The following is a 22,860-nucleotide window of genomic DNA, read 5'->3' as shown; positions in this document are numbered from 1 at the left end:
GGGATTATTTATGTGGAAGTGTGCATGTAGATTAAATTAGGCTTTCTGGGCTTGACTGCCAAAGACATTTGCTCCGACATTAACACGGTTGAGCAGCAGTCGGAGTGCCAGTGTATGATTTGTGTAGATTAGAGTGACAGGATGCCTCATTGTCATAATCAGCCTCCTTTTTTTTATCAGCTACATTACGCGAGCCAGCGAGTGATGATCAGAGATAGAAACTGTTGGCCGCTAAAGGCTAAAAATGGAGAGAGGGGGAGGAGGGGAAGAGAGCGGGAAACCAATTTTCCGTCCATACGGGAGATTGTGGAGTGATAATGTCTCAGCGCTTACAACGTGAACACCTTACAATGGGGGAAAACGGCATCGTCATCATCTTGTGCGCAACGCCGTTTAGGACGCAGATTTGTCAGAAGTCACACACGCTTAACAGAATCTCCACCAACTCCTTCCCAGCGCACTGGCAGCCTCCCGCCGAGATAAGAGCTGAACTCGTACGACGCGGGCCCCATATGTCACCACACAGCCATTTCACAGATGAGGCGGAAGTCGAATCTGGCAAATGATAAAAATTTGTATTCCAGTCTGCGCCTGTCTGAGGAGAGTGGCATCGCCGCCGCGTATTCATGCAGGACGGTTTGTTCTCCCACATCCGCAGGGAGCAATTAGGGTGCTGGACCCCCAGAGAGCACATTTCTCCACTGCAACAACAACCCCACCATGAGTAATAATGCCACCGGAGACAAGAAGCGATTATTTGTCCTCCTGATGCAACAGCGAGGCCAAAACGTCAAGCCTGCAAAAGACAGGAAATTGAAAAGAACAGAAAAAAAAGGGACACAAACGCGTTGCACCGCCCAGGCCTCCTCTCCTCGAGGACGTGGTTCCTTGGCCAGCACGACGATGGAGTTTTGCCCTTCACACACCAAAACCTCACATCCATTCATCAGTGAAAAAAAAAATGGACTGTACCAAAGAATGGATGGATTAAAAGTAAAGCACACACACACACACACACACACACACGCAGCACAGCGCAGGAAGTGGGTGCTGTGATGAATCACAGCGAGCTGACAGGCCTCCATAAACAAATGCAGCGAAGCGCGACAAGCACTCCCACGTGCACGTACAGTGCTGTTTACCTGACCAACCATATCCTGGACTGTGTGTGTGTGTGTGTGTGTGTGTGTGTGCGTGTGTATGTGCGCCTTCGTGTGTGGGCGTTCGCATAATGAATGCCAACAAGTGTCCCTGGGGCCTGATTTGTGCCCCAAAGCATCAACCTCTGTCCGGGCAATCGCCTTTTATCGAGTTGGTCCAATTCAGCGGGTTGAACGCCGGCCTATCAATGTGCCTCGGGGCCAAGAACGCAGCGCAGAGACGCACCACTGTACTCCGAGCCACACTGTGAAGAAGGCTAATCTGGCAGCCATTTATTGTCACAGTTTGAACATGCGGCAGGGAGGAGAGAGCAAAATCAGATCTGTGATTACAAGCGTTGAGACAAATTAATCGCATTAAATGATAAACCAAACAGTCCATATGGGACATAATCTGGCTGTCACACTGTGGGGGGAACATGTGAGCCAGCTGCGACACGCTGGAACTGCACTAGCAGCGGTGCATTTAAAGCTTTGGCACCGTCCTGGGTTCACTTTGGGGAGAGAAAAAAAAAAATGACACGATGGGCTCAAAGTGCGAGCTGAATGAAGCGGGCAGGTTTTAGCCACGTCGGATTAATTTTTCATAGACCGCCATCAGCTTCGTAGAGTGATTTGTTCACACACAGGCGTCAGCAGAGAGCTCATGACTTTCACAGGAACCTCAACACTTCTATGATGGGCTTCTTCCGAGTATCACTGATCCATCTTGTGTGCATCGAGGACATGTTACGATGACATTTAGAGTCCACACTCAGTGTCGAGCGAATGGCGAATAATCAATGACTCCAGACCTGTTTAGTATTGAACACTTCTAATCCATTCCAAATCTGCGGTAACTAAAGCTCATATACATTTATTGATGCAAACCAACACATATCAGCATATGTCTGTGTTGCCCGTCACACTTAGTCAGCATCACAAATGAAGTGTATCTATTATAAGAAAACTCAAGTGGAATTAACTGAATCACCTGGTTCAAATCAATGAAAGCCATTTCTTCAACTCCTCTTCCATGCTTCCCATTAACACATTCGCAATTGTTTTTGCATCAACACCAGACAACAATGTAGGTAAAAGTACATATTTTCCCTCTCATCAATAGCTCCAATAACTTGCCCTTATAAATAATAAATTAAAATATCATTACAAAGTCTTTGAATCTCTGTGAATTAAGTAGTTCTATTGTTAGGAATAGTTATATATTTATATATGTACCATATTCATTCAAAAACTCTTTAAACATATATTTTACAAAAGGCATACACACACATATGTGCATGGAGTTTGAGCTGCCTCATGATCTCCATTTCCTATGAGGGTTAAATTGAGTGACTGATTAGCATTTTAAAAAAGAAAACCCCAAAGACTGTCATGCATCGCCGATAAATCCAACAAACATCCAGCTAGATTAACATATTCAATCCATAAAAGCAGTCATTAGAAAAGGAACCAAACTGCAATATTTCCAGGAATCGACAGGGATTGACACTCCAATCCTGCCCAGGTGTCAGAGGTTAATTGGTTGCTGTTGTTTACGAGCGGAAAACACCTGCCACGCTGAAAGATTTGCAACCACATGTTCCTCTTTTCTCCTTCGATGATTTTTATTTTCCTCCTTTCAGACACCTATAGATGCACACACGCATGACACTGAAACCCCGAGTCGAACTCAAGACCAAACAATTCATATATTCCCTTATGCCTATAAGATTTTCTGAATGGCATTCCCATGAGGTCTAAATGCAGAACATGCAGCGCGGGGGGATTAATGGAGTGTACAGTATATAGTGCTGTGCATTTATCACTTCAAACAGTATCAGCAGTAAAGCCACAACTTATGAAGATGAATGTTTTCAACTTTGCTGGCGTGAGTTCAAGTCAACGTCTGGCTGGATTTTTATCTCCACAGCTCTATTTTCTTTCTTATCTGTCTCTACTCCACATTTTCAAACATTACAAAAACTAGTGCAGCTTCCTCACTATCAGCAAGTGTCTGCAGCAGCTTAGGAGGCTTAACTTGGGGCAGTAAATAATAAAAATAAAAAAAACTGAGCTGCCCTCCAAAGCAGTTTACACAAGTTGAAATGTTGGTTGTTTTTTTTTCTTCATATTTTGTCACATCCCTGTTGATACTGTAAACTAATGCTTGTACAGCAGATGTGGCTCGGCTCCTGTCTCTCTTTCTAACGCTGAGATTGATGGTTTTCCTTCGGTCTGTGGATGGTCCATCTCTCATCTGTGGAACCGACAAAAGAGTGTTCGTTGTCAGATGACAGCTGCCGAGAGGCTCGTTTGCATCGCCGCCATGTCGCCGTGACAGAGAGCAGATGTTGCTTACTGGTGTGTTGATTTGCAACTCTACCTCTCAACGAGATGGAGCTGAAACATTTCTGTCACCCTCAGCATTCCTCCTGCACGCTGCTGCAAGATGATGCAGCCTTTAAACTCTTTACATGTATTTTTGAAAATGACGTCACTTCAGGAATGCTGACTGATTCTCCACAGGGCTTGTTGTAAAGCAGTTTATCATTAACTCCACATTAGCTAGCTAGCTGCCATGCTAACAAGCATGTTGACATTAAGTGAAATCGGGACGTCTAAGCCTCACTTCACCTCCTGCATGGAAACAACTTTACTGTTTGAACCACACTGTTTGTCTCAAGTCTCTGTCCCGCTAGTGGCCAAGCCTTGTTTGAGACAACGCAACCATTCTGTTAAAAAACATACTTTGCAAGCTTGTGCTGTACAACAAACCAAAATGCCATTAAAACACACAGCCAAATCTCTCGAAGATGGCACCAGAACACTGGGTGTGCAGGTCAGAACTTGGAGTTAAAAAATCGAGCGTGGAATGTGGATTTACAGTTTTAAAGATTGTCTCCAAGAAATTAAGACTTGTAATCTGACTTGGGTTTGTGCAATAATTAAAAATGTTGGTTTGGCACCCCAAAACAGAGAGAAAATATCTTTATGTGATAACATTTAGATTATAATCTGTATAATATTCATGACAGCATTGACCAGCGAAATAAGTGCAAATGATACTTTTGCACACTGCGAATAACAAGGAAGGATTTTAAGATAAGCTTGGATTAGTTTTCAATCACAGCAGATGTCTTAAAGTGGTGTAATGCTTTCTTTACTGTCTGCCCACCTCATTTCTCTCACACATTTGTGATTGGGGCTCCAAAGCGAGACTAACAAGCACCGCGGTTCATCCTGAAAGAAGATCACAGTGAGACAGTTGAGTGACTGAGCTGAATTCCTCCGCCAAAGACATCCAACTCCATGGGGAACATGAGTCTGTGCCTCCGAAGTTTATTCCTCGCTGCTTTTTCTGTTGCATAATGAGAGTTTCACTTCACCTGTTTTGTCAACAGCATTTCTCTGAAGACAGCAGAGCAAGTGGAAAGACTTCGAAGTAATGTGAACATTACAGGACACGCCTTGATTCAAGGTCTATATACGCCAAACACACAGCCACTGTTCTGCATTTTGTTGCATCAAAACGATACTCAAGGAAAGTTGTCTGGAGTCAATCACTCATCCTGTATTGTGTATCACCAGAAGCCGCAACCCTGAGGCCAGGAGGAAGTGGGTGTTGAAAATGCATAGATGGATGGATGGATATTTATGTATGTTTTCTTTACTTCATTCAATCAGGTGTGTTCCAGCAACAGCGGGGTAACACCATGGACGAGGCGACAGATTATCGCAGGGTCACATAGAAAGAGAAACAACTGTTGGCACTTGCAGTCACACTCGCCCCTACAGCCAATTCATAGTTCCCTATTTGCTCCATGTGCATGTTTTTGGACTGTGGGAGGAAGCCAGAGAACCAGGACAGCGCCCACGCAGACACAGAGAGAACATGCAAACTCAACACAGGAATTCCCCTGACCTGGGAATCCAACAAGCAGCGATGCTAAACATTGCAGCACACTCGGCAACTCTTTGCAACATTCGAAATGAAATGTTTTTCCATTGGCAGCGTGACACGACATGATGCATCACTACTCTGCCAGAGTTTTTACTCTGAATCTTTCTGTACTCCAAAGTTACCTCTAATGATGCTGACCACCATGTCTCCAGGGCACGTCTCGCAGTTGATCTACACTGATAGCAAATTGATCTATGATGTTCAGCGGTAAAGTTTATATTTGTCTTTGTAGAGGTAGCTTCAAAAATGAAATATCACATCAAAGAAAGTTTTGGTGAGTATGTTTTTATTAATTAATTCTTGTTACATTAACATTATGTTTGTCTTATACACGATTATAGTAAAGTAAAGTTCTTGGCTCTATGGGAACATTTTTGTCAAAATGTTTCTCATAAATAATTATCAATACAATTAAACAATCTGTAATGTTGTTTGAAGCATTTCCTTTCAGCTTTTAGCTTTGACCTTTTGCTGGTTCAAGTCACTGTTTTCTAAGAAGCACATTACAGTTGGCAGGTTTGGTCACTTCAGTGACCTATTCTGTTTCTATTCAAATCAAAGTTTACATTTTCATGAATCAGTAAAAACAATATTTTATTTTTATGAGCGATTGCAGTGCTATGTAAAAAGTGTCTTCTCACAGATCCAGTAGCGTGAAGAGTGGCAGCCTTCATCATTCCAGCTGTTCAAAGAATTGTAACTCTTTAGCTCAGCACAATTTTCCCCTCTTCCACCATTAGGCTCCCTCAGCATCCAGTACCTGAAATGGGTCCAGAGTATTTATTTTAAAACAGAGAATAGCAACAGAAACAAAGTGCCATAATACTGTAGAAAGTTATTAGTGAAGATAAAATGGTAGTGTAAAATTCAGACAACCTTGGTTGAATTACGCTAGTCCCATCCACCCATTTCCACGTTCCGTCTCTCGCTGAATCAGTTGCGCCGATCCACGCAGATTTTTTGAATTGGTTCGCAAAAACCTTGTGTTTAAAAAAAAACAAAACAAAAACAAAATATTGGCACAATAGCTTTCACAAATTCTTAACACAACCTACCTGTGTCTATTTTGATGCGAACACGAGTGCACACACACGTACCTGTTCTTCCTTGCTGTTTATTATGATAAGATCTGCCCCTCTGGTTGTGCAGAAATTTCGGCTCTGCTGCCATTGGCTCTTGGACAATGATACATAGTAGAGACTACCTTTGAAAAATGACCATTTTAGCTGACCTGTGAAAGAGAAGAAAATTAAACATGAACCAAAATAAGCGAGTAACGCACAGTCTAAATTTGAAATGTCACAACTTGACTTTTTAATTATACCTCCAAAGCTGGTCAAAGTGCTCTTCAAGGTAGTGTACAGCTGTGTCAGGTCTCTCAAATTGGTTTCCTTGTCTGAAAAAGAAAATTATTGCGATGTTCAAAGCACTACTTTTACAGTCATAATTCACTGACTTATTGCATACTTACTTTTTACCAGCTAATTGGTTGTTGGTGTGAAATTTACTATGCACATAAATAATGCAGGTTCTGTCAAGCTTTATCAATTTGTTTTGGAATAGAGCTATGTAAATTAATGAACATATATGAAAATTAGCAAGTACTCAATTATTTGTACACAAGAGGCTAAGTAGTTGGTTTCAGTACAGTGACAATGCAGTGAAATAATTCCTTTCTTCTTGTGCTATTGTTTAGGACAGTGTGACAGAATAAATCCCACCCTGCCGTGTTAGTATATTTGTGTGTGTGAACATTAGGTTACCTTGAAGTGTTCTCTGGAGATTATTTTTCTCTGTGGTCAGGACTTCAGCACGTCTTTGGAGCAAGCTCTTCTCTAGAGACAGTTGGTTGGCGCTAGCCTGTAAAATGTTTTTTTGTCTTGTTAAAGCTACCTGTTGCTGTTCTACCTGTTGATTCCTAGTATTTACGCTGGTATAGTTTGTACGCAACTGGTCTCTTTCCTTGACAAGCGTATTATAGTTGGTCTGTAACTGAGTTTTTCCTGTTGCTAGATTGTTGTAGTTGGTGCGTAGCTGGTCTCTTTCCCTAGCCAGGTTATTGTAGTTTGTCTGTAACTGAGTTTTTCCCGTTGCTAGATTGTTGTAGTTGGTGCGCAACTGGTCTCTTTCTTTGACTAGGTTATTGTAGTTGGTCTGTAACTGGGTTTTTCCTGTAGCTAGATTGTTGTAGTTGGTGCGTAACTGGTCTCTTTCCCTAGCCAGGTTATTGTAGTTTGTCTGTAATTGAGTTTTTCCCGTTGCTAGATTGTTGTAGTTGGTGCGCAACTGGTCTCTTTCTTTGACTAGGTTATTGTAGTTTGTCTGTAACTGGTCTCTGGCCGTGGTTAAGTTGTTATTTCTGGTCTGCAACTGAGTTTTTTCAGTAACTAGATTGTTATAGTTGGTGCGTAGCTGGTCTCTTTCCCTAGCCAGGTTATTGTAGTTTGTCTGTAACTGAGTTTTTCCCGTTGCTAGATTGTTGTAGTTGGTGCGTAACTGGTCTCTTTCCTTGACTAGGTTATTGTAGTTTGTCTGTAACTGGTATATATCCAAAGTTTGGTTATTGTTACTTGTCTGTAACTGATTTTTTTCTGTAACTAGAGTGTTGTAGTTTGTGCGTAACTGGTCTCGTTCCTTAACTAGGTTATTGTAGTTGGTCTGTAACTGGGTTCTTTCGTTAGCCAGGTTATTGTAGTTAGTCTGTAACCTGTCTCTGGCCCTAGTTAAGTTGTTGTTGCTGGTCTGTAACTGGGTTTTTTCGTTAGCCAGGTTATTGTAGTTAGTCTGTAACCTGTCTCTTGCCCTAACTAAGTTGTTGTTGCTGGTCTGTAACTGGGTTTGTTCTCTAACTACATTGTTGTAATTGGTGTGTATCCACTCTTGTGCCTTGGTTAGGTTGTTGTAACTGGTCTTTAATTGGTCTCTGTCTTTTATTAGACTGTTGAATGTGGTCTGTAACTGATGTCTTTCCTGAGTGAGGTTGGTGACTGTGGTCTCCAAATCCTCTCTTTCTTTGGAAAAGTTGATTTGATGGGTCTTTAACAGATCTGTCAGCCTATTTAGTTCATTTTCGAACTGCTGTTTCTCAGTCATTAGATTGTTGTTAGTGGTCTCTAACTTCTGTTTTTCTATGGCCAGGTCGCTTAAACGTAAACTTAAACTTGAGTTCTGTTCTTCTGAAGTAAGGTTTTTGTACTTCCCCTTTAAGATGCCAGCGTCCATTTCACTTTCAGGCTGACCCCTGATAACTGCATTGGAAACATCAAGAAAATTAAGAATTACAGTCAGTCACATTAGTGCTTTTATGTAAGTCTGCATTTTCTCAAATACTCACAGAAAAACCACAGAGTCACAAGTCCAATCGAAAGAAGAAGAATTTGCACAACTAGAAACGAAGCTGCACATTTGCAGGAGCTCTTCTTTGATTTTCCTGCTCCTGTGAGTGACAGAGGAATGTTACTCTCAATAGTTTTAGTTTTCAGTTGCTCTAGTAGTTGATGATAACGATCAGTGATAGATTCCATTTGTTTTTTTTACTTTTGCCAACTATCTCTGACTGTTTCCCATTTGGACCATCTACCTCTCACAAATGTTTTTTTTTTTTTCAATTTATTTCTTAAGAACTTTTACTATTGTGGTTATCAATGCAATCCCCTTTATGACTTCAAACATAGAGTTTAGCATGATAATTAAAAATGGTTTAAAACTGGATCTTTATACAATCACTAAAACTGTTGAAATGTTAACTTGGTCTTACCTTGAAGTGCCGAAGTCACTTTACTGTCTTCACCTGAGCGACTTGTAGCATCCATGGTAGAGTCTTTGTAGGGGCTTTCATTCACCACATAGATAGACTTACTACTTTCATTGAATAAAACCATCTCCATATTTTTATCATTACAGGGATGAAGGTGTCCGTGAAACAGTTACTGTCAAATGGTGTTGCCTGAGCTTTGTTGCTGCACTTATAATGACCCTATGCTTGGACAGTCCTCTTCCCCTTTCTGTCTTAGTTATATTTTTTTTATTTTTAACTTGTACAGCTTCCAACCATAATTTATTCACTCCCATTTTCACAACCCTGGAGACTTTTGATTGCACATGTGGGAAAGAACCATGAAAAACAGAGGTTGGAACATAGAAGGGAGACAACATTTTTCTCTAGCATTGAAGGGTGCCTATATTGTACTGGAGTTCATTTTCACTGCTGAAAGGGCATTGCAGAGGGCCCTATACCACTTTTTTCCCAACAAGGGAAAAGGGCAGCTTTATCAGTAGGTGAAAAATTTAAGAAAAAGAGGTAAACAATACATCTTCAGAAAAACAACTTTTTATAAATCTGACTTAAGTGAAATGTGTCTAGTTGTGCAATACAACCACAGTGACTGAGCAAAAGGGGACATGTAAAAGTTTTTCCAGGAAACAACATTGTTGCAAGAAATGCAAACTGTGTCGATGTTTAAAACGTTGTAATTGTGGCACAGCTAAAAGTTACCAACTGGCTTAATGAAAGCTGCATAGTCTCCCCAACTAAGTGACTGCTAATATGCTGAGCCTGTGCTCAACCAGAAACACATGGTGAGCACAGTTACCAGGAGCAGTGTTTTTTGAGATGCTGGAACAACCGAGAATATCCTAATTGGTGGATGTTCCATGGTAAACAAAAATATTTGAGATTTGCACACGATAAAAAAAATAGCACATATCAAAAGTTGGATACTGTGGGATCAACTTTTTCTTCTTACAGTGGAGTTGAGCTCATAGGACTAGATGGTACAATCCCTTAGAACTTACCTAACCTAAGACTTGGCATCAATACACTTCAGCACACAGGGATCAGTCAAATTGTAAAAATTGTAAAAACAGGGAAACATCAGGAGACATCTGCAACTCGGAGTTTGCTTTTTCCAGATTAAGTCACATCAAATAAAACACATTTATAAATGTACCTAAATCCATCTGACTCATCACGGCCTCTAGTTGAAGAGAGGGTCACTAACCTCTCGCATTTCATATTTACCAGAAGTTTGGGGGCATTTTCACATTTAAGTATACAATGTCGTTTGAGGAACAATTCTTTCCGATTAAGCACTTTTTTTTTGCTGTGTTGTCATTTCCATCAGAAAAATTGTTTAGTCATAAGGTCTATTACTGCATTACTGAGGTCATGCACTTTTCACACATTCACTTTTGGTTAAGGGTAAACAGAAAACAAAAACAGAGGTTAATGTTATACTGTGGCCACTCAGCAGGTCACTGACTTCTGGGAGGAGAACTGAACCTGTATGATTTAAAATGAATCATTAATTATGTGTGTGTATTAGTGCGTGCACACAGATGTGTGCACTAAAGCTAAGGTTAGAAGGCCTTCCCTTTCCAAAGGACAATAGGAAATGGATGGATGAGACACAAATCCAACAGCTATATCGGGAAACATTCCTTCTGATCAGTCGTTGTGACGCTTTCAGACAACAATCACTGTGTATGAGGCTTCATTCACAACCTGGGATGAATTTGAACTGAGTTCACAAGTTCACCATCTAATCACTGAATCCACCTAGACTTTAGTCTGCATCACCTGCTCATACACATACCCTGATTACTCTGTGCGTCCGCGTGTGTGTCTGTGTGTGCCCGCACACGCAGGTTAGATTGGTGACTGTGAAGATGGATTAAATTCCTGATACACTGTTCAAGCCGATAATTTGACTCTGTGACACACAAGCATGAAAGAAAAACTTTGAGATTTGTTTGATTTTTTTTCTTCTCTTTAAATCCAAGCGCAGTGTTGCTCAGGTCAGACGGATTGGTGAACTAAGGATCACTCATTTACTCTGTGATCTACCAATCGACAGTAATCCAACCGTATTTAAACAAGAGACAATGTGTTGATTTTAGACTGGTGAATGAAAACCCCTAAATGGTATTTTCTTTGGGTGTTCTGTAGGGTCTCACTTGAAAATGAAGAGAAAAAAAACAGTCTGTTTTTGTTTTTTTGGGTTTTTTTTTCTCTGTTTTCTGTGAGGGTAAGAACTCTAGGAGCACCCCCAGCTTCAGACAAAACCATAATCTCACAGAGTCTAAATGTTACTGGTATACAGATTTATGTTTCGCAAATTAAAGCAGCCTATTCCCATAACCATCTTGACTCAAATAAACTGTTGCCACAAAACTTTAATTCCCTTTCAAATTTCTGACATTCCATCTGGCTGAATCGCACAGTTTCATTAGGGACGAGAAGTGCATGACAACCTGCTGCAGTGCAACACTTCTGTCATCCATCCATTTTCTATACCCGCTTCCTCCTGCACTCAGGGTTGCAGGGGTTCACTGGAGCATATGGTGCCACACTTCTTAAAGAAAATGAAAATCAGCACACCCAGGTCACAGCTTGTACTGTCGTTTCGAGTCACACTGACTAATGTGTTCTATCAGAGCAGATTTTTGACAAATCCATAAAGCCAAGGAAGATTTTGTTTTGTTCCAGTTGTTCCTGTTTTTGTTCTGATTTTGGCTGCTGTGCAATTAGTTCGTCCTTTCAGTTTGTGAAAAGAGCAGAGCCAGAGACTGATGTTTTTGCAATCACCCTCTGTGAGCCTCTCTGTGTATTGATTCCACTTTAATATAAGCGGACTTGTTTTGTCCACCAGTTTAATTTGACCCAGCACTCACTGGGCCCTCCTACTAGGAATCAGTGGGTCAGATCGAAGGCTGGTCGAAAGCTGGCTGTTGTGCGGGAGACTTTCTCCAGTGCCGAGCTCAAGGCGGCCATTGCATTTTCTTTCTACCACTGATATCAGTTTTGGAAAAGCTTGAAGAAAAGCATCGGATCAGATGAAAGTTTTCTCTGCCTCGCTGCACCCTCATGGGAAGCACACCTGCTAAGTTTCTCAGAATAGAAGAGCTGTCACTACAGTTTGCGTTCATCTCTCGGTGTTGCTTTCCAGCGCGTAATGAGCATCGGTTCCAAAGGACGTCTGTCAAGTGGTCAAACTGTCATTTGGTTTCTTGAAAAGTGTGCGAGGAGAAAGGCAGACATAAAGTTTTTACTTAATTTCCACAGAACGCCGTATGCCTTAACCTTAAGGAAAACAGAAAACTTCTTCCGTCATTTAATTTTTTATTCTATTTTTGTATAAATGAAAGGATAAAATAAAACTCCACGTCCGACAAAGTTTATGTAATGACACCGAAAGGAAAACAAAAATCCTGATAAACACGATGATGCACACCTGTACTCTAAAATATGTAGTTATATTTAAACAGCCCCCTCTCTTGACATCTGAGTGCCCACAGAAGGTCCTCTTTACACGGACAAAAAGTTGTTGTTTTTTTCTTACAGGGAAACAAACGAGAGAAATGAAATAATTAACAGTAGGTTGGCTATAAGCTGCATGATGGCAGCAAGACAAACAGATCGCAGACTTCATGTGATGAAATAATGGGTCTTCAGGGTAAATCTGCACTGTCTTTATGATGTGGGCTTCAACACAAACCATCTGTGAATGCCAGAAGGGAGGATGGTGCTCAGGGTGAAACTGTTATTTATCCAGCCTCTCAAAAAAAAAAGAAGGAGAAAAGCAATGACTGCACCATTTTTGCCCTATGAATTCTCTCAGTCTACTTCTGTAAATAATTAGCTTTTCATGAATCGTATCATGAGTCAACAGTGTCCATGTCTGGCTGTTCTGAAAGTATTTCCAATTTTACTGTGTTTCAACTGACAATAATAATTAATAATATGGAGAAAAGAAAAAAAAAAGCACTTTGAGAAATCTGGTAGAGAATCATTCCTAAACATCGACTGATTGACGTCTATGTACTTTGGAAAGGACATTGACAATTGGCTACAACTTTATAATTTATGTGATTAGAGTTCTGAAACCACATAACTTTTCAAAATAAACAAAAACATGAGGATGAACAAATCAATTTGTTGAATCGAGTATTTGGTTGAAACGTATTCCATTATCCATAACTGCTATTAATCCTACCAAATCTTATTGTTAGGATAAGTAAACATAAATTTATATCAATATTTGGATTAAAACTGTTCAATTTAACAAATCGAAATAGTCGGACAGATTATTTTTAAACTCTTACATCACTGCCAGTCTGACTAACGCCAATGTATGTCCTTTTGCCAAATTCAAAGATGTCAACAAAAAAAAGTCTGATGGGAAAATCAATAACATCTGAGAGTCATATTAACTGTCACCATCATGTGAATTATTATCTGGATTAAACTATGTATTCATCTATGTCTCCTTCATTATGTGTGATGTAGCTTTTCCTTACATTATTAATCAGATGAAAATCAGCCACTTCATCTAAAAAAATAATTATCCAAAAATCAATGATTAAAGCATTAAAATGAAAATTTAGCTTTAGACCAAACTGAAAAAGATTCTGCCAGGGTGACCAGTATACAACCTTATAAATTAACCATATGACTTAACCTTTCGCCGTCTCCAAATGATTTGATCACATGGGACAAACAAACCTTGAGGAAGCCATTATTTTGTTTCTCAAAAAATCTATGCTCTGCTTTGGGAATGTCACAAAAAAAAAAAAACTCAAGGCACCAAACTGTGTAAACTCAACATGATGTTCCCGAAGATTGGACAGTAGTTGTTTAGTAAACCAAGCATGGCGTCGGGGAAAAAAAAATCTGCTTCGTACTACATTGTCCAGAAACACATGATGTAAGCCTGATAAGATCTGCTGTCACACGCAGATGACAAACTGCCAAAGGCTTGTGTAGCTGCAGTAGTTTGCTGGTTCAGTCAGAGTCAAACACGCTGTCAGACAATGACATGGCCCCTGAAGTGATGCTGTGCAGCGAGTCGCAGCTCGCCGTGCTGCACTAGGACTGCATGAGCAAGTGCAGCTTCTGCTGGATAATTTCAGCGTTCATGCTCCGCAGGAAGTCAGTCAACCCTCCAGTGAGCATTTCCTCCATGGGAACAAACTGCAGCACCTGTCTATCAGTCCCATGGGGCAGAGTTCCACCCGCGTCCTCCGCTGCCCTTCGCAGACCCACGGAGTCCTGGATCTTAGTGAGAACAGGGAGTATCTGTTGGGCGGCTTCGGGACAGAAGCCAACGCACACTAGCAGGCTGCCGACTCGGCCTGAGGGACGTGGACACCTGAACGTGACCGAGTGGAAACAGACGTGCAGGCAGTGCACTGCAGCTGCTGTGACTCGAGTCAATGCAGAAATCGCGGGCAGCAGCAGGGCGTCCCCAGAGTTCAGGCTCTGCAGGGAGGACACAACGCAAGCCAGCAGCTCCTGCTGGTACTGCGGATCCCCGTCGTGTAGCGTGATGCAGCCGCTCTTAGGAAATGAAGGCTCTGCAGAAAATCTGAGGATTAAATCCCCCGGTTCGCACTCGCAGGCGCTCCACGCTAAGCTGCTGCCAAACACCAGACACTGTCTCTTCTCGCCGCCCTCGGCTGTGCAGAGCCGCGCGACGTCCGATAAGACGGAGGCTGGGCTGAGCGCGTGACAGGAGCCGCAACGAGGAAGGCAAGCCCAGTCTGGTGCCGTGTCCCTCAAGGCTTCATTCAGGAGGTTCAGCAGTTCCCCTTCACAGAAGGGAGAGTTTGTGACGGCGGGTAGCGCAGATCCGGTCAGGACGTACCACGTGTTGACTTCGCACTGTGTCAGGGGTCCCGTCAGCACGCAGTCCGTCCCGGCAGCCTCAGTGCAGTGTCTCTGGGCCCAGGCGGCATGGCAACCCCTCTCCATGCGCTGGCTCCAGCTCAGCGTCTCTAATTCCCGACGCTCGTTGAAGGAGCCCATTTGCTTCTTCTGCCCCAGAGGTCGGCCCGCGGAGACGCTGCAGCAGGCGGGACTCACCGTGTTGCGAGAGACCCATCGACACCGAGGAACATGGACCACCTGCAATCACACACACAATGTCATTTTCCTGCTAGGAATGTGTGTGTGAAGGCAGGAATTTTGCTATTTGTAGCTTTTTCTAAAAGTTTGAACTGGTAACCGCATGAAAGAACCCTGTGACCCAATCCTTCTGACCGCTGGTTACTTTTAATGACACATTGCCGGGGATTAATTCTGCCATGTGAAAATATTTCTTAATGTAAAAATATATATTGCAGTAATGAAAAAAACTCAACAATTCAATTCAAGTAATATTTAACTTTGAGAACAATCCAATTAAAACACATGCAATGAACTTAGGGCACATTCACACTTGCTGCGTATATTCCGGTTAAACTAAACCCTGGAGTGTTTACTCTCTGGGTCGGTGTGAACGATGGCCAAGGCCTGTGATGCAGACTAAACGATCGCACTGTGTGAATTCTGGAGCCTTTTATTTGTGATGTGAACCCGAATCGCAGCACTTACCTCGCCAGCTGATCCTGTACAGCAAAAGAAAACAAGTCTTGGTCGGCTCTCACTAACCCTCGTCCTCTTCTCTGATACAACTGTCTGATTGCAGAGCGTCTTCCGCGATATGCATGTATAAAAACATTATTTAATACCCGCAGGCTTACCAGCCATTCATATGCACGGCCCATTAACATCCGTTGATGTGCGGTCTAGCTTAGCACCAACATTAAACAAAATAAGCGGACGATGTTCTATAATGTACTGAAGACACAGCAAGGGAGTTTATGTCCATGACATATATGGTGACATGATTTTTTCTTTCCAACTCCTGGACTGTTTGAGTTTAGCCCGAGCGAACGCAAACTGGACCAACAGAAGAGTTGCAACGCGATTATCCTTGCGTTGATAAGGATCAGGAAAGGGGCCTTTAGGTGTGAACCCAACCTCAAAATAAAGTAGCAGAATAAGGGGTATAAAAAGCAGATGGTCTGCACACATCCTACCTGGAAGCGATGCAGGTACTCCAGAGCCGTGCAGTCTCTGATGTAGTCCAGCCGCTGCCTCTGCTCCACACTCATCCCCTCAAACAGTCGGAGGTTTTCTGTGATCGTTTCCACCTGCAGCGTGTGGAAGTACAGGCACACCTCTTCGTGTTGTCTCTGAAAGGACTCTGGGACAACCGAGATTGGGAAAAGTGCCTCCCGATTGGCTTGATCTGGGCCGTAATTACGGATCAGCTTTGAGAGCAGAGGCCTCACGGCTTCTTTGCCGTCGTAGTTCAGACACACCACGTAGACCTCGGAGTTGCCGGCTTTGCTGGTGGCAGGTTTGAAGACGTTGACGGAGCCGAAGCAGCAGTTGAGCAGGTACAGCAAGCAGACGGACGCGTGTTCGTAGAGGGTGAACATTTTCAGGACCAAGGAGCCGCCCGGACTCAAGAGCAGCAGTGCAGCGGTGACCTCGCAGTAGTGCAGCGACGCCACCAGCGCCTCCTGCTCGTCCGGGTTCTCCTGACAGTTGAAGCTGCCATCCGCCGTCACCAAATCCACCCTGTTCATGTTGGCCACAAACCTCTGCAGCTCCCGCAGGTGCTTCAGAAGCATGATGTTCCCTGTGTTCTCTGAGCCAAAGAACCACCAAGGCAGCGTGTTCGCAATCAACCTGTCGTCCGCGATCGTGGTGCTCCCGCTGTTTGCCTCGTGGTACGGGTTCAGCGTGTTGGCCGCCCAGCTCCAATCACAAAAGCGTGTGGACTCTCTGGTTTTGATGTAGTGGTTGAGAGCAGTTATAAAGGCCCCTGGAGCTTCGCACAGGTGGACAGTGTTCAGCTCTCCATTCTGAAGAGCCTCCACTGGAAGCAGGTTGAAAGACCCCAGAATCTCAAAGAACTTGCACCAGGCCTGAGTGCAGATCTCCGCATTGGCTGCCGAGCGGACCGCACCCATGACCTTGCCAGCTCGGTTGGTGGAGTTTGTGTGCTGATGCCAGACCTGCACGTTTTTGTCGCTGAGCTGGTTCTTTACGGCGTTCAGCGATGCCTTCAGGGCCTGCAGCTGACAGTGCTTCACCGCCGGATATCTTAAGGCAACATTTGGGTCCGGAACGCACCACTCCCCACTGGACGGTCTCACATAGGTTTTAACTTTTCCAAAAAGAGCGCAGACCTCAGTCTTTGTGTCAGGGTCCATTTCCACTGAGCTGGATTGCTGCAGCTTGGCCACTTTCCTCCTCCTTCCATTGCATGAGTTCATCCTATAAACACCTGCTGTGGTTGGAAATGTTCCAGTTAGAGGACCGTAGTGATGGAATTGTGAAGTGTTAATATGAACTGCTCATATGAGAAAAACTCAAAATAAAACTGCATTTTAATAATGACAGCCTCTATTTGTATGGAGCTTTTCAAGAGATTAATTCAGAGTTTGAGCTCTGCAACCCTTCGTTTTTCTCTGCACGCATGAGTGCCGCTGAATTACTGATGTCGACTCATGGTGATGTGGTTCCCTCAGGGCACGGAGCTCACACTGCACGTTTGTCATTGCCTCATCATATAACAACGGATCACATTTAAAAATAATAATAATACAATTGAAAATGTGAAATGATGACAAGAATCTAAATTATTTTATGGGATGAAAAGAAGATGTTACAATGACCGAATTGCATTTTATTACAGCTGATGCTGTAGCACAGCAAAATTGCATTGTGGTCAGTTTGTGATGCTACTCATTTTACCAAAACCACGACTGCTGATAATTGACTTTAACAAGCAATGTAATTACAGCACAATCCCTAATTCATGACAAAATTACAGTGAGAACCAAACCAAGCCCAGAGCTAATCTTCTGCTGCTAAGCACATGATTTAGATGGCGATGCAAGGCAGCAGAATGGAATTCTGGGTACTTTCTTGATTAGTGAACAGTGACTCAATGATGAATGGCAATCATTGGTTGGTATATGGCTAATGGCAGCACATTCATCAACTACTTCTAATAAATCACTAGGTTTAGCTTTGCAAGTGTGCAAGACAGTCATCCATTCCACTCTGTACAGTAGAGGAAAAAAGTTTTCAGACACCTTGTACAATTTTACGAACACACAATTATTGTCATTAAATATTGCTAGATATTTTTTTTTTATGTGTGTTTCAAAATGTTTAGCAGGATCAGAGCATACAAATCCATTTTTGAGCTGGATGGAAAAGCACATGTGCAGCATGTGGGTAAATGTTGGTGGCTGCACTAAATCAAATTACACCTGCAGACGTTACAAATGCATGAGGTGTCCAAAAACATTTTTCCACCACTGTATTTTTTATTTTAATTTTAGAATTAGTTAAACTAACATCCGAGTCTGGATGCTGTCGCCAGTGTTTTATTTAAGGCAAATGACTATTGAAGGAGAAAGAGACATGGAATAATGTTTTGCGCTGATGTGTTCCCTTAGACAACATATTTTCAACTCCGACCGAGCGTGACTCTTACTTTATTTGTTTCTCATTTAAAAACAAAAACAAAATAGTAACACGATGCAGTCCAACTCACGTCTGTATTCCGTATATTTTGCAAGTAAAGCGTGAGACAGACAAGTGTGCTGTGTTGTTAGGTATTTAGTCCCGCTGGCACCTTAACGCCGTGTTTCCTTTAAATCATATAGAAACATAAATATGTGCGCATGGTGAACGACACTTAGACATGATCGAAGAGAAGAGTGTAAAGCTGCAAAGACTCTTTCTGATTTGTGTTTGTTGTATTTTTTTTTTAGGGTAACCATATCTACAACTGGCTTTCAGAGGCATGTGTGGCCCTGTAAAGATCTGTAGGTCGGTTACCGGGGAACAGAACACAGTCAAACTACTTACAGACGGACTCACCGGACCTTTGTTGACTTGAGGAAGCCCAATGGCGTGGTGTGTTCACGTGACTGTGGGAAGGAGATGCGCATGCGCGCTGTCTTAAAGGCGTATTACATAGTTTTATTTCGGTACCGAGAGCATCGCCCAAAGAGCAAATTAATACGCTGGAACTCACTATATATATATATATATATATATATATATATATATATATATATATATATATATATATATATATATATATATATATATATATATATATATATATATATATATATATTTTTTTTTTTGGGGGGGGGATATCATAAATTAAAGTTCAGCGGGACTTGTGTTGTAAAGCTGAGGTCCTGAATGATACAATGATGTCAATACAAAACATTTTTCTGAACCAAAAAGGAAATGTAATAGCCATAAATAAATGTATTTACATGAACTGAATAAATAAATAAATAAATCAAAGTCTTTTTGTTGGTTATTCTTTTTGAATTGCTGTGGGCAATTTACTGTATACTGCTGTATTGTGTTTGTTTGTTTGTTTGTTTGTTTGTTTTATTTATTTATTTTTTTGACAAGTGCAAGATAAAGCACACACAACTGAAACAAAATTATTCACTCATCATTGAATAAATTTACATTGTGAGTGAAATCTGAACTAATCCAGTATTTTGGTGGGATTTGTGAGTGCATCCATATTTCCTAACAGATTATCCACCGTGATCTGATCTGTGTCATCATGTTACATAATTACTATATACAAATACCAGTAGCTTGATAGGTTAAGTGTTACCAATTTGCCAATTTTTAGCATTCACTTTACAGGAATTGCAGTCGATACTCTTGGCATTAGGAAATTGCGAGGAATATGTGTCAGCCGCAAAAACAGGACACCGACAGAGGGAGTCTCATTCATAAATAATGGGCCTTTGGGAAATCCATGTGCAATTAGTATTTCCAAAAGAGGTAGGTGTAAACATTTTGTTATCTGATTTGCTTCTATAACAGTGTCACCTCTTTAATATTAATGAGAAAGTAGGCTTCTATTTATATCATAATGCCCCCATTCCACCAAATGCACCATCCAAACTCAAGCTGAGGCAGATGTTTGAAGTTGTTATGGTTTAACAATGGCCAGGGGTCTTGGAAGCAAAAGCATAGCTTGTACAAGCATTCAGTAAGCAGCCTAAACCTTATCAGCAAATTACAATCTTTTCATACATTTGAAAACAGAAAAAAGAGACAGATACTGCTGAAATGAAGTGCAAAAGCATATTGTGTTTACCACAATTAACGTGAAAGACATTTTAAAGGTCAATAGTCAAACTAAAAAAAAAATGCTGCATGCCCTGAAACGCAGAATGAGGACAGAATTATTTAATGTAGTATATTATTCCGAAAGGGCAGCCACTCTGGGGCTCCATCTGACATTCAGCTTACTCAGGTCTCCACTACTAACGCTGCCGTGTCTCAGATACTGACACAGTTAAGCCTTGAAAAACATAACCTTCTTTCTGTAAAGATCAGCACTGAAATTGTTCGGGATATTTTTTTCAAGCTTGGCAGCCCAGAAACAGAAGCAGGAGCAGATTTATTGGGACTAAATTGATGACAGCCAAATTTCTTTGAAAACTGATGCTTCATGTTTTGGACGGGACGCAAACAAGGATGGTGTTGGACGATATCAGACAGCATAAACACCTTGCTAGAGTTAGGAGACATATCAACACTCTTTGTGGCATCACAAAGGGCTGATTATCACAAATATGTTTTTGCGCACACAGTCATTTCAATATGTTTGCGCCGCAGCATCACACTGTCAATAAACAATGTGGGTTTGAAAATGTGGCTGCAAAAGATGACATTTTCTGTGAACTGCTGTTAACAGAAAAAGACAATATACCATCAGCTAATGACATTCCTTCCAGCCTCTGCCAAACGCCATCTGAAATTGCCAGTCAGCAGATATCTGCTTGCTAAATGGAAACAGTGTGTTTTAATGTTGCCCTGCTGGCACTGGCTCTGTAGAAAGTGTTATATTAACATTTGGCTCAAATGCAACCTCAGCTGATGGCATGGATTTTGCCCAGGACACACAGAAGACACTTTTAGAGGATGTGCATTACGTAGACTTAACCTTAAATTCTCTACATTTACTCTCCTAAGATTTTCATTTACTACACTGGCAGCACAATGGAAACATGGTGAAGATGCAAACAGAAAGAACAGGATATCAAAAAAAATTTTTGTCTTGATTGTGACTGGATACAGAGACAAAGGGATGATGAGTGAGGCGCACATTTCTTGTACTGCCTTCCTGGTGTATTCAGGGTTCTGTGTTTGAACGCATTGACAGGCTTAATTCTGCCTCACAAATCTTTGTCTCAAAGAACAAAAAAAGCATATCTAAGTGCTGTGATAAAATGTAATTAGTCAAATCCCTGCAGCTTTTAAGGTCTGACAAGCCAGCCAGACTTCAGTGAGCAGCGGTTCTGCCTTAATTCAAATGAAAACCATGAACACATGAAAATCTTTTTTTCCCCTTCATACATTGTGATTAAAATAATAATCTTAAATTCTAAAATACTATTGTTTGAAAACATTTATCAAGTTAATTCTGCACGCTGCATAGAACTATTGCACCACAGTCCTTCTGCCTGTGATCACTTGCAATATTCCTGTTCTCCTGCTCTTCTTGCAGACACACGGAGCGACGCGGGCCTCTCCTTCACCTGATCTCATTGCCACGGCAGCGATTATCTTGCTGAGCTCGGCCTGGAGGTCAAAGATCTGCCGTCATCACTTGAATGAAGACTGGAGCCACCAAGTGATGGACGCATCTGATCTCCATCATAATGATCCCAGCCTCCTTGTCATAACCTTGATGCCATAAAAAACAAGGTCATCCACACCACCATTGTCAACAATCACACAATAAACGCGCTGTCACCGCACACACCCACTCACCCACATGCACGCGCGCACGCATAATTTGGCTAAATAAAAACGTAGCCATTTTGTTAACACTCTTAACAGGATCATTTACATTTTAAAAGACGTTTTGATATAAATTAGGAGTGCAGGATGCCCAAATTACATGTCATCTTTCAGGGAATAAATTGGCTACAGGGGACAGTGTTATAATAAAGATTGCAAATAATTTATCACAGGCAAAGAAAAATGAAAAAAAAAAAGTATTAAAAGTGAACGAAAAAAGGATGGCTTGCTTCCTTTAGTGACAGCTCAGTTCACCTCAGCTAGTTCCCGCTGGGACACCTTAACTTTAAATTTCTGTGAAAAGATGAAAGGACTTTACCTCTGCCGCCACTGTGACATTGGTGATTTTAGGGAAAGTGCCTTAACAAGTGTTTGATGGGCTGTGACCAAATTTGCATATTCATGTCCACTGCAGGGCAGATTGTTACAGCTAACTCATGCCTGGATTGTGGACAAGGCTGCAGATTTCTCCTCAGAGTTTCTTTTTCTTTTGGGATAAAACAAAAAAGGGCCGTCAGGCCAGTATTAAATTATTAAAGGTCTGAAATGGATTAAACGGTTGAAGCAAAGTTGTACGTCAAGTTTCAAGCACAGAGGCTGCGTAATAGAAGTAGATGTGGTCCTCTCTCTCTCTCTCTCTCTCTCTCTCTCTCTCTCTCTCTCTCACTCTCTCTCTTCAAATTTGCTGGATTTTTTAATTTGAAGCCGGATGAATGATTATTGGTTGGCAAACAAGGAGCCGGCCTATGAGAGCTTGATGTTTTCCCTACAGGGAGGTCACACTGCAGCACATGAAACAAGCCTATTACCAAGCTGAAGTGTTGATAAGGAGCTGGAGTCTGTTTTCACTAAGTGTCTACGTTTCAATGAAGTTAAGAGATAAGTGGGCCATGTGAAATCCCACTGATACGTAAGCACGCTGCCCCCCCGGCTAACATACAGCACCCATTTTCTGGATTTACTGTAAATCGTTACGCACTCCCGTCCTTGTGTGAGTATGTGCATGCTCCCAGCCCATGGAGCATAACTCTTTCAAGCTTGAAGTCAATAAACAA

At 41.8% G+C, this 22,860-nt stretch overlaps 2 protein-coding genes and 1 long non-coding RNA gene across 4 annotated transcripts; all 3 read right to left on the bottom strand.

Moving 5' to 3' along the window:
• Positions 1–1,955: 1,955 nt before the first annotated feature.
• LOC142886058 (uncharacterized) lies at positions 1,956–4,575 on the bottom strand. The gene is made up of 2 exons (XR_012926364.1): positions 4,318–4,575; positions 1,956–3,584 (listed from the first exon to the last, which is right to left on the bottom strand). It is a non-coding gene; the product is annotated as an uncharacterized LOC142886058 (long non-coding RNA).
• Positions 4,576–5,372: 797 nt separating this feature from the next.
• LOC142886048 (uncharacterized) lies at positions 5,373–9,113 on the bottom strand. Its single transcript, XM_076022973.1, has 7 exons — positions 8,861–9,113; positions 8,438–8,539; positions 6,867–8,351; positions 6,428–6,499; positions 6,201–6,334; positions 5,980–6,083; positions 5,373–5,863 (listed from the first exon to the last, which is right to left on the bottom strand). Exons 1-7 carry the CDS (start codon positions 8,988–8,990, stop codon positions 5,722–5,724), a joined length of 2,169 nt encoding a protein of 722 aa, XP_075879088.1. The 5' UTR covers positions 8,991–9,113; the 3' UTR covers positions 5,373–5,721.
• A 3,101-nt stretch (positions 9,114–12,214) lies between these two features.
• On the bottom strand, positions 12,215–18,872 carry cmtr2 (cap methyltransferase 2). 2 transcript variants are annotated; one of them, XM_076022951.1, is made up of 4 exons: positions 18,825–18,872; positions 17,969–18,004; positions 15,964–17,214; positions 12,215–15,007 (listed from the first exon to the last, which is right to left on the bottom strand). In XM_076022951.1, exons 2-4 carry the CDS (start codon positions 17,996–17,998, stop codon positions 13,970–13,972), a joined length of 2,319 nt encoding a protein of 772 aa, XP_075879066.1. In that variant the 5' UTR covers positions 17,999–18,004; positions 18,825–18,872; the 3' UTR covers positions 12,215–13,969. The 2 variants fall into 2 exon arrangements, with proteins under 2 accessions (XP_075879066.1, XP_075879074.1); XM_076022959.1 differs by lacking the exon at positions 18,825–18,872 and having other exon boundaries at positions 17,969–17,987.
• Positions 18,873–22,860: the final 3,988 nt, after the last annotated feature.

The sequence above is a fragment of the Nelusetta ayraudi genome, unplaced genomic scaffold, assembly GCF_046127955.1.
Source record: "Nelusetta ayraudi isolate G7.1 ecotype Tasmania unplaced genomic scaffold, CSIRO-AGI_Nayr_v1 ptg000002l, whole genome shotgun sequence".
In the NCBI taxonomy this organism is placed as follows: domain Eukaryota; kingdom Metazoa; phylum Chordata; class Actinopteri; order Tetraodontiformes; family Monacanthidae; genus Nelusetta; species Nelusetta ayraudi.
This window is presented reverse-complemented; position numbering and strand designations above follow the sequence as displayed.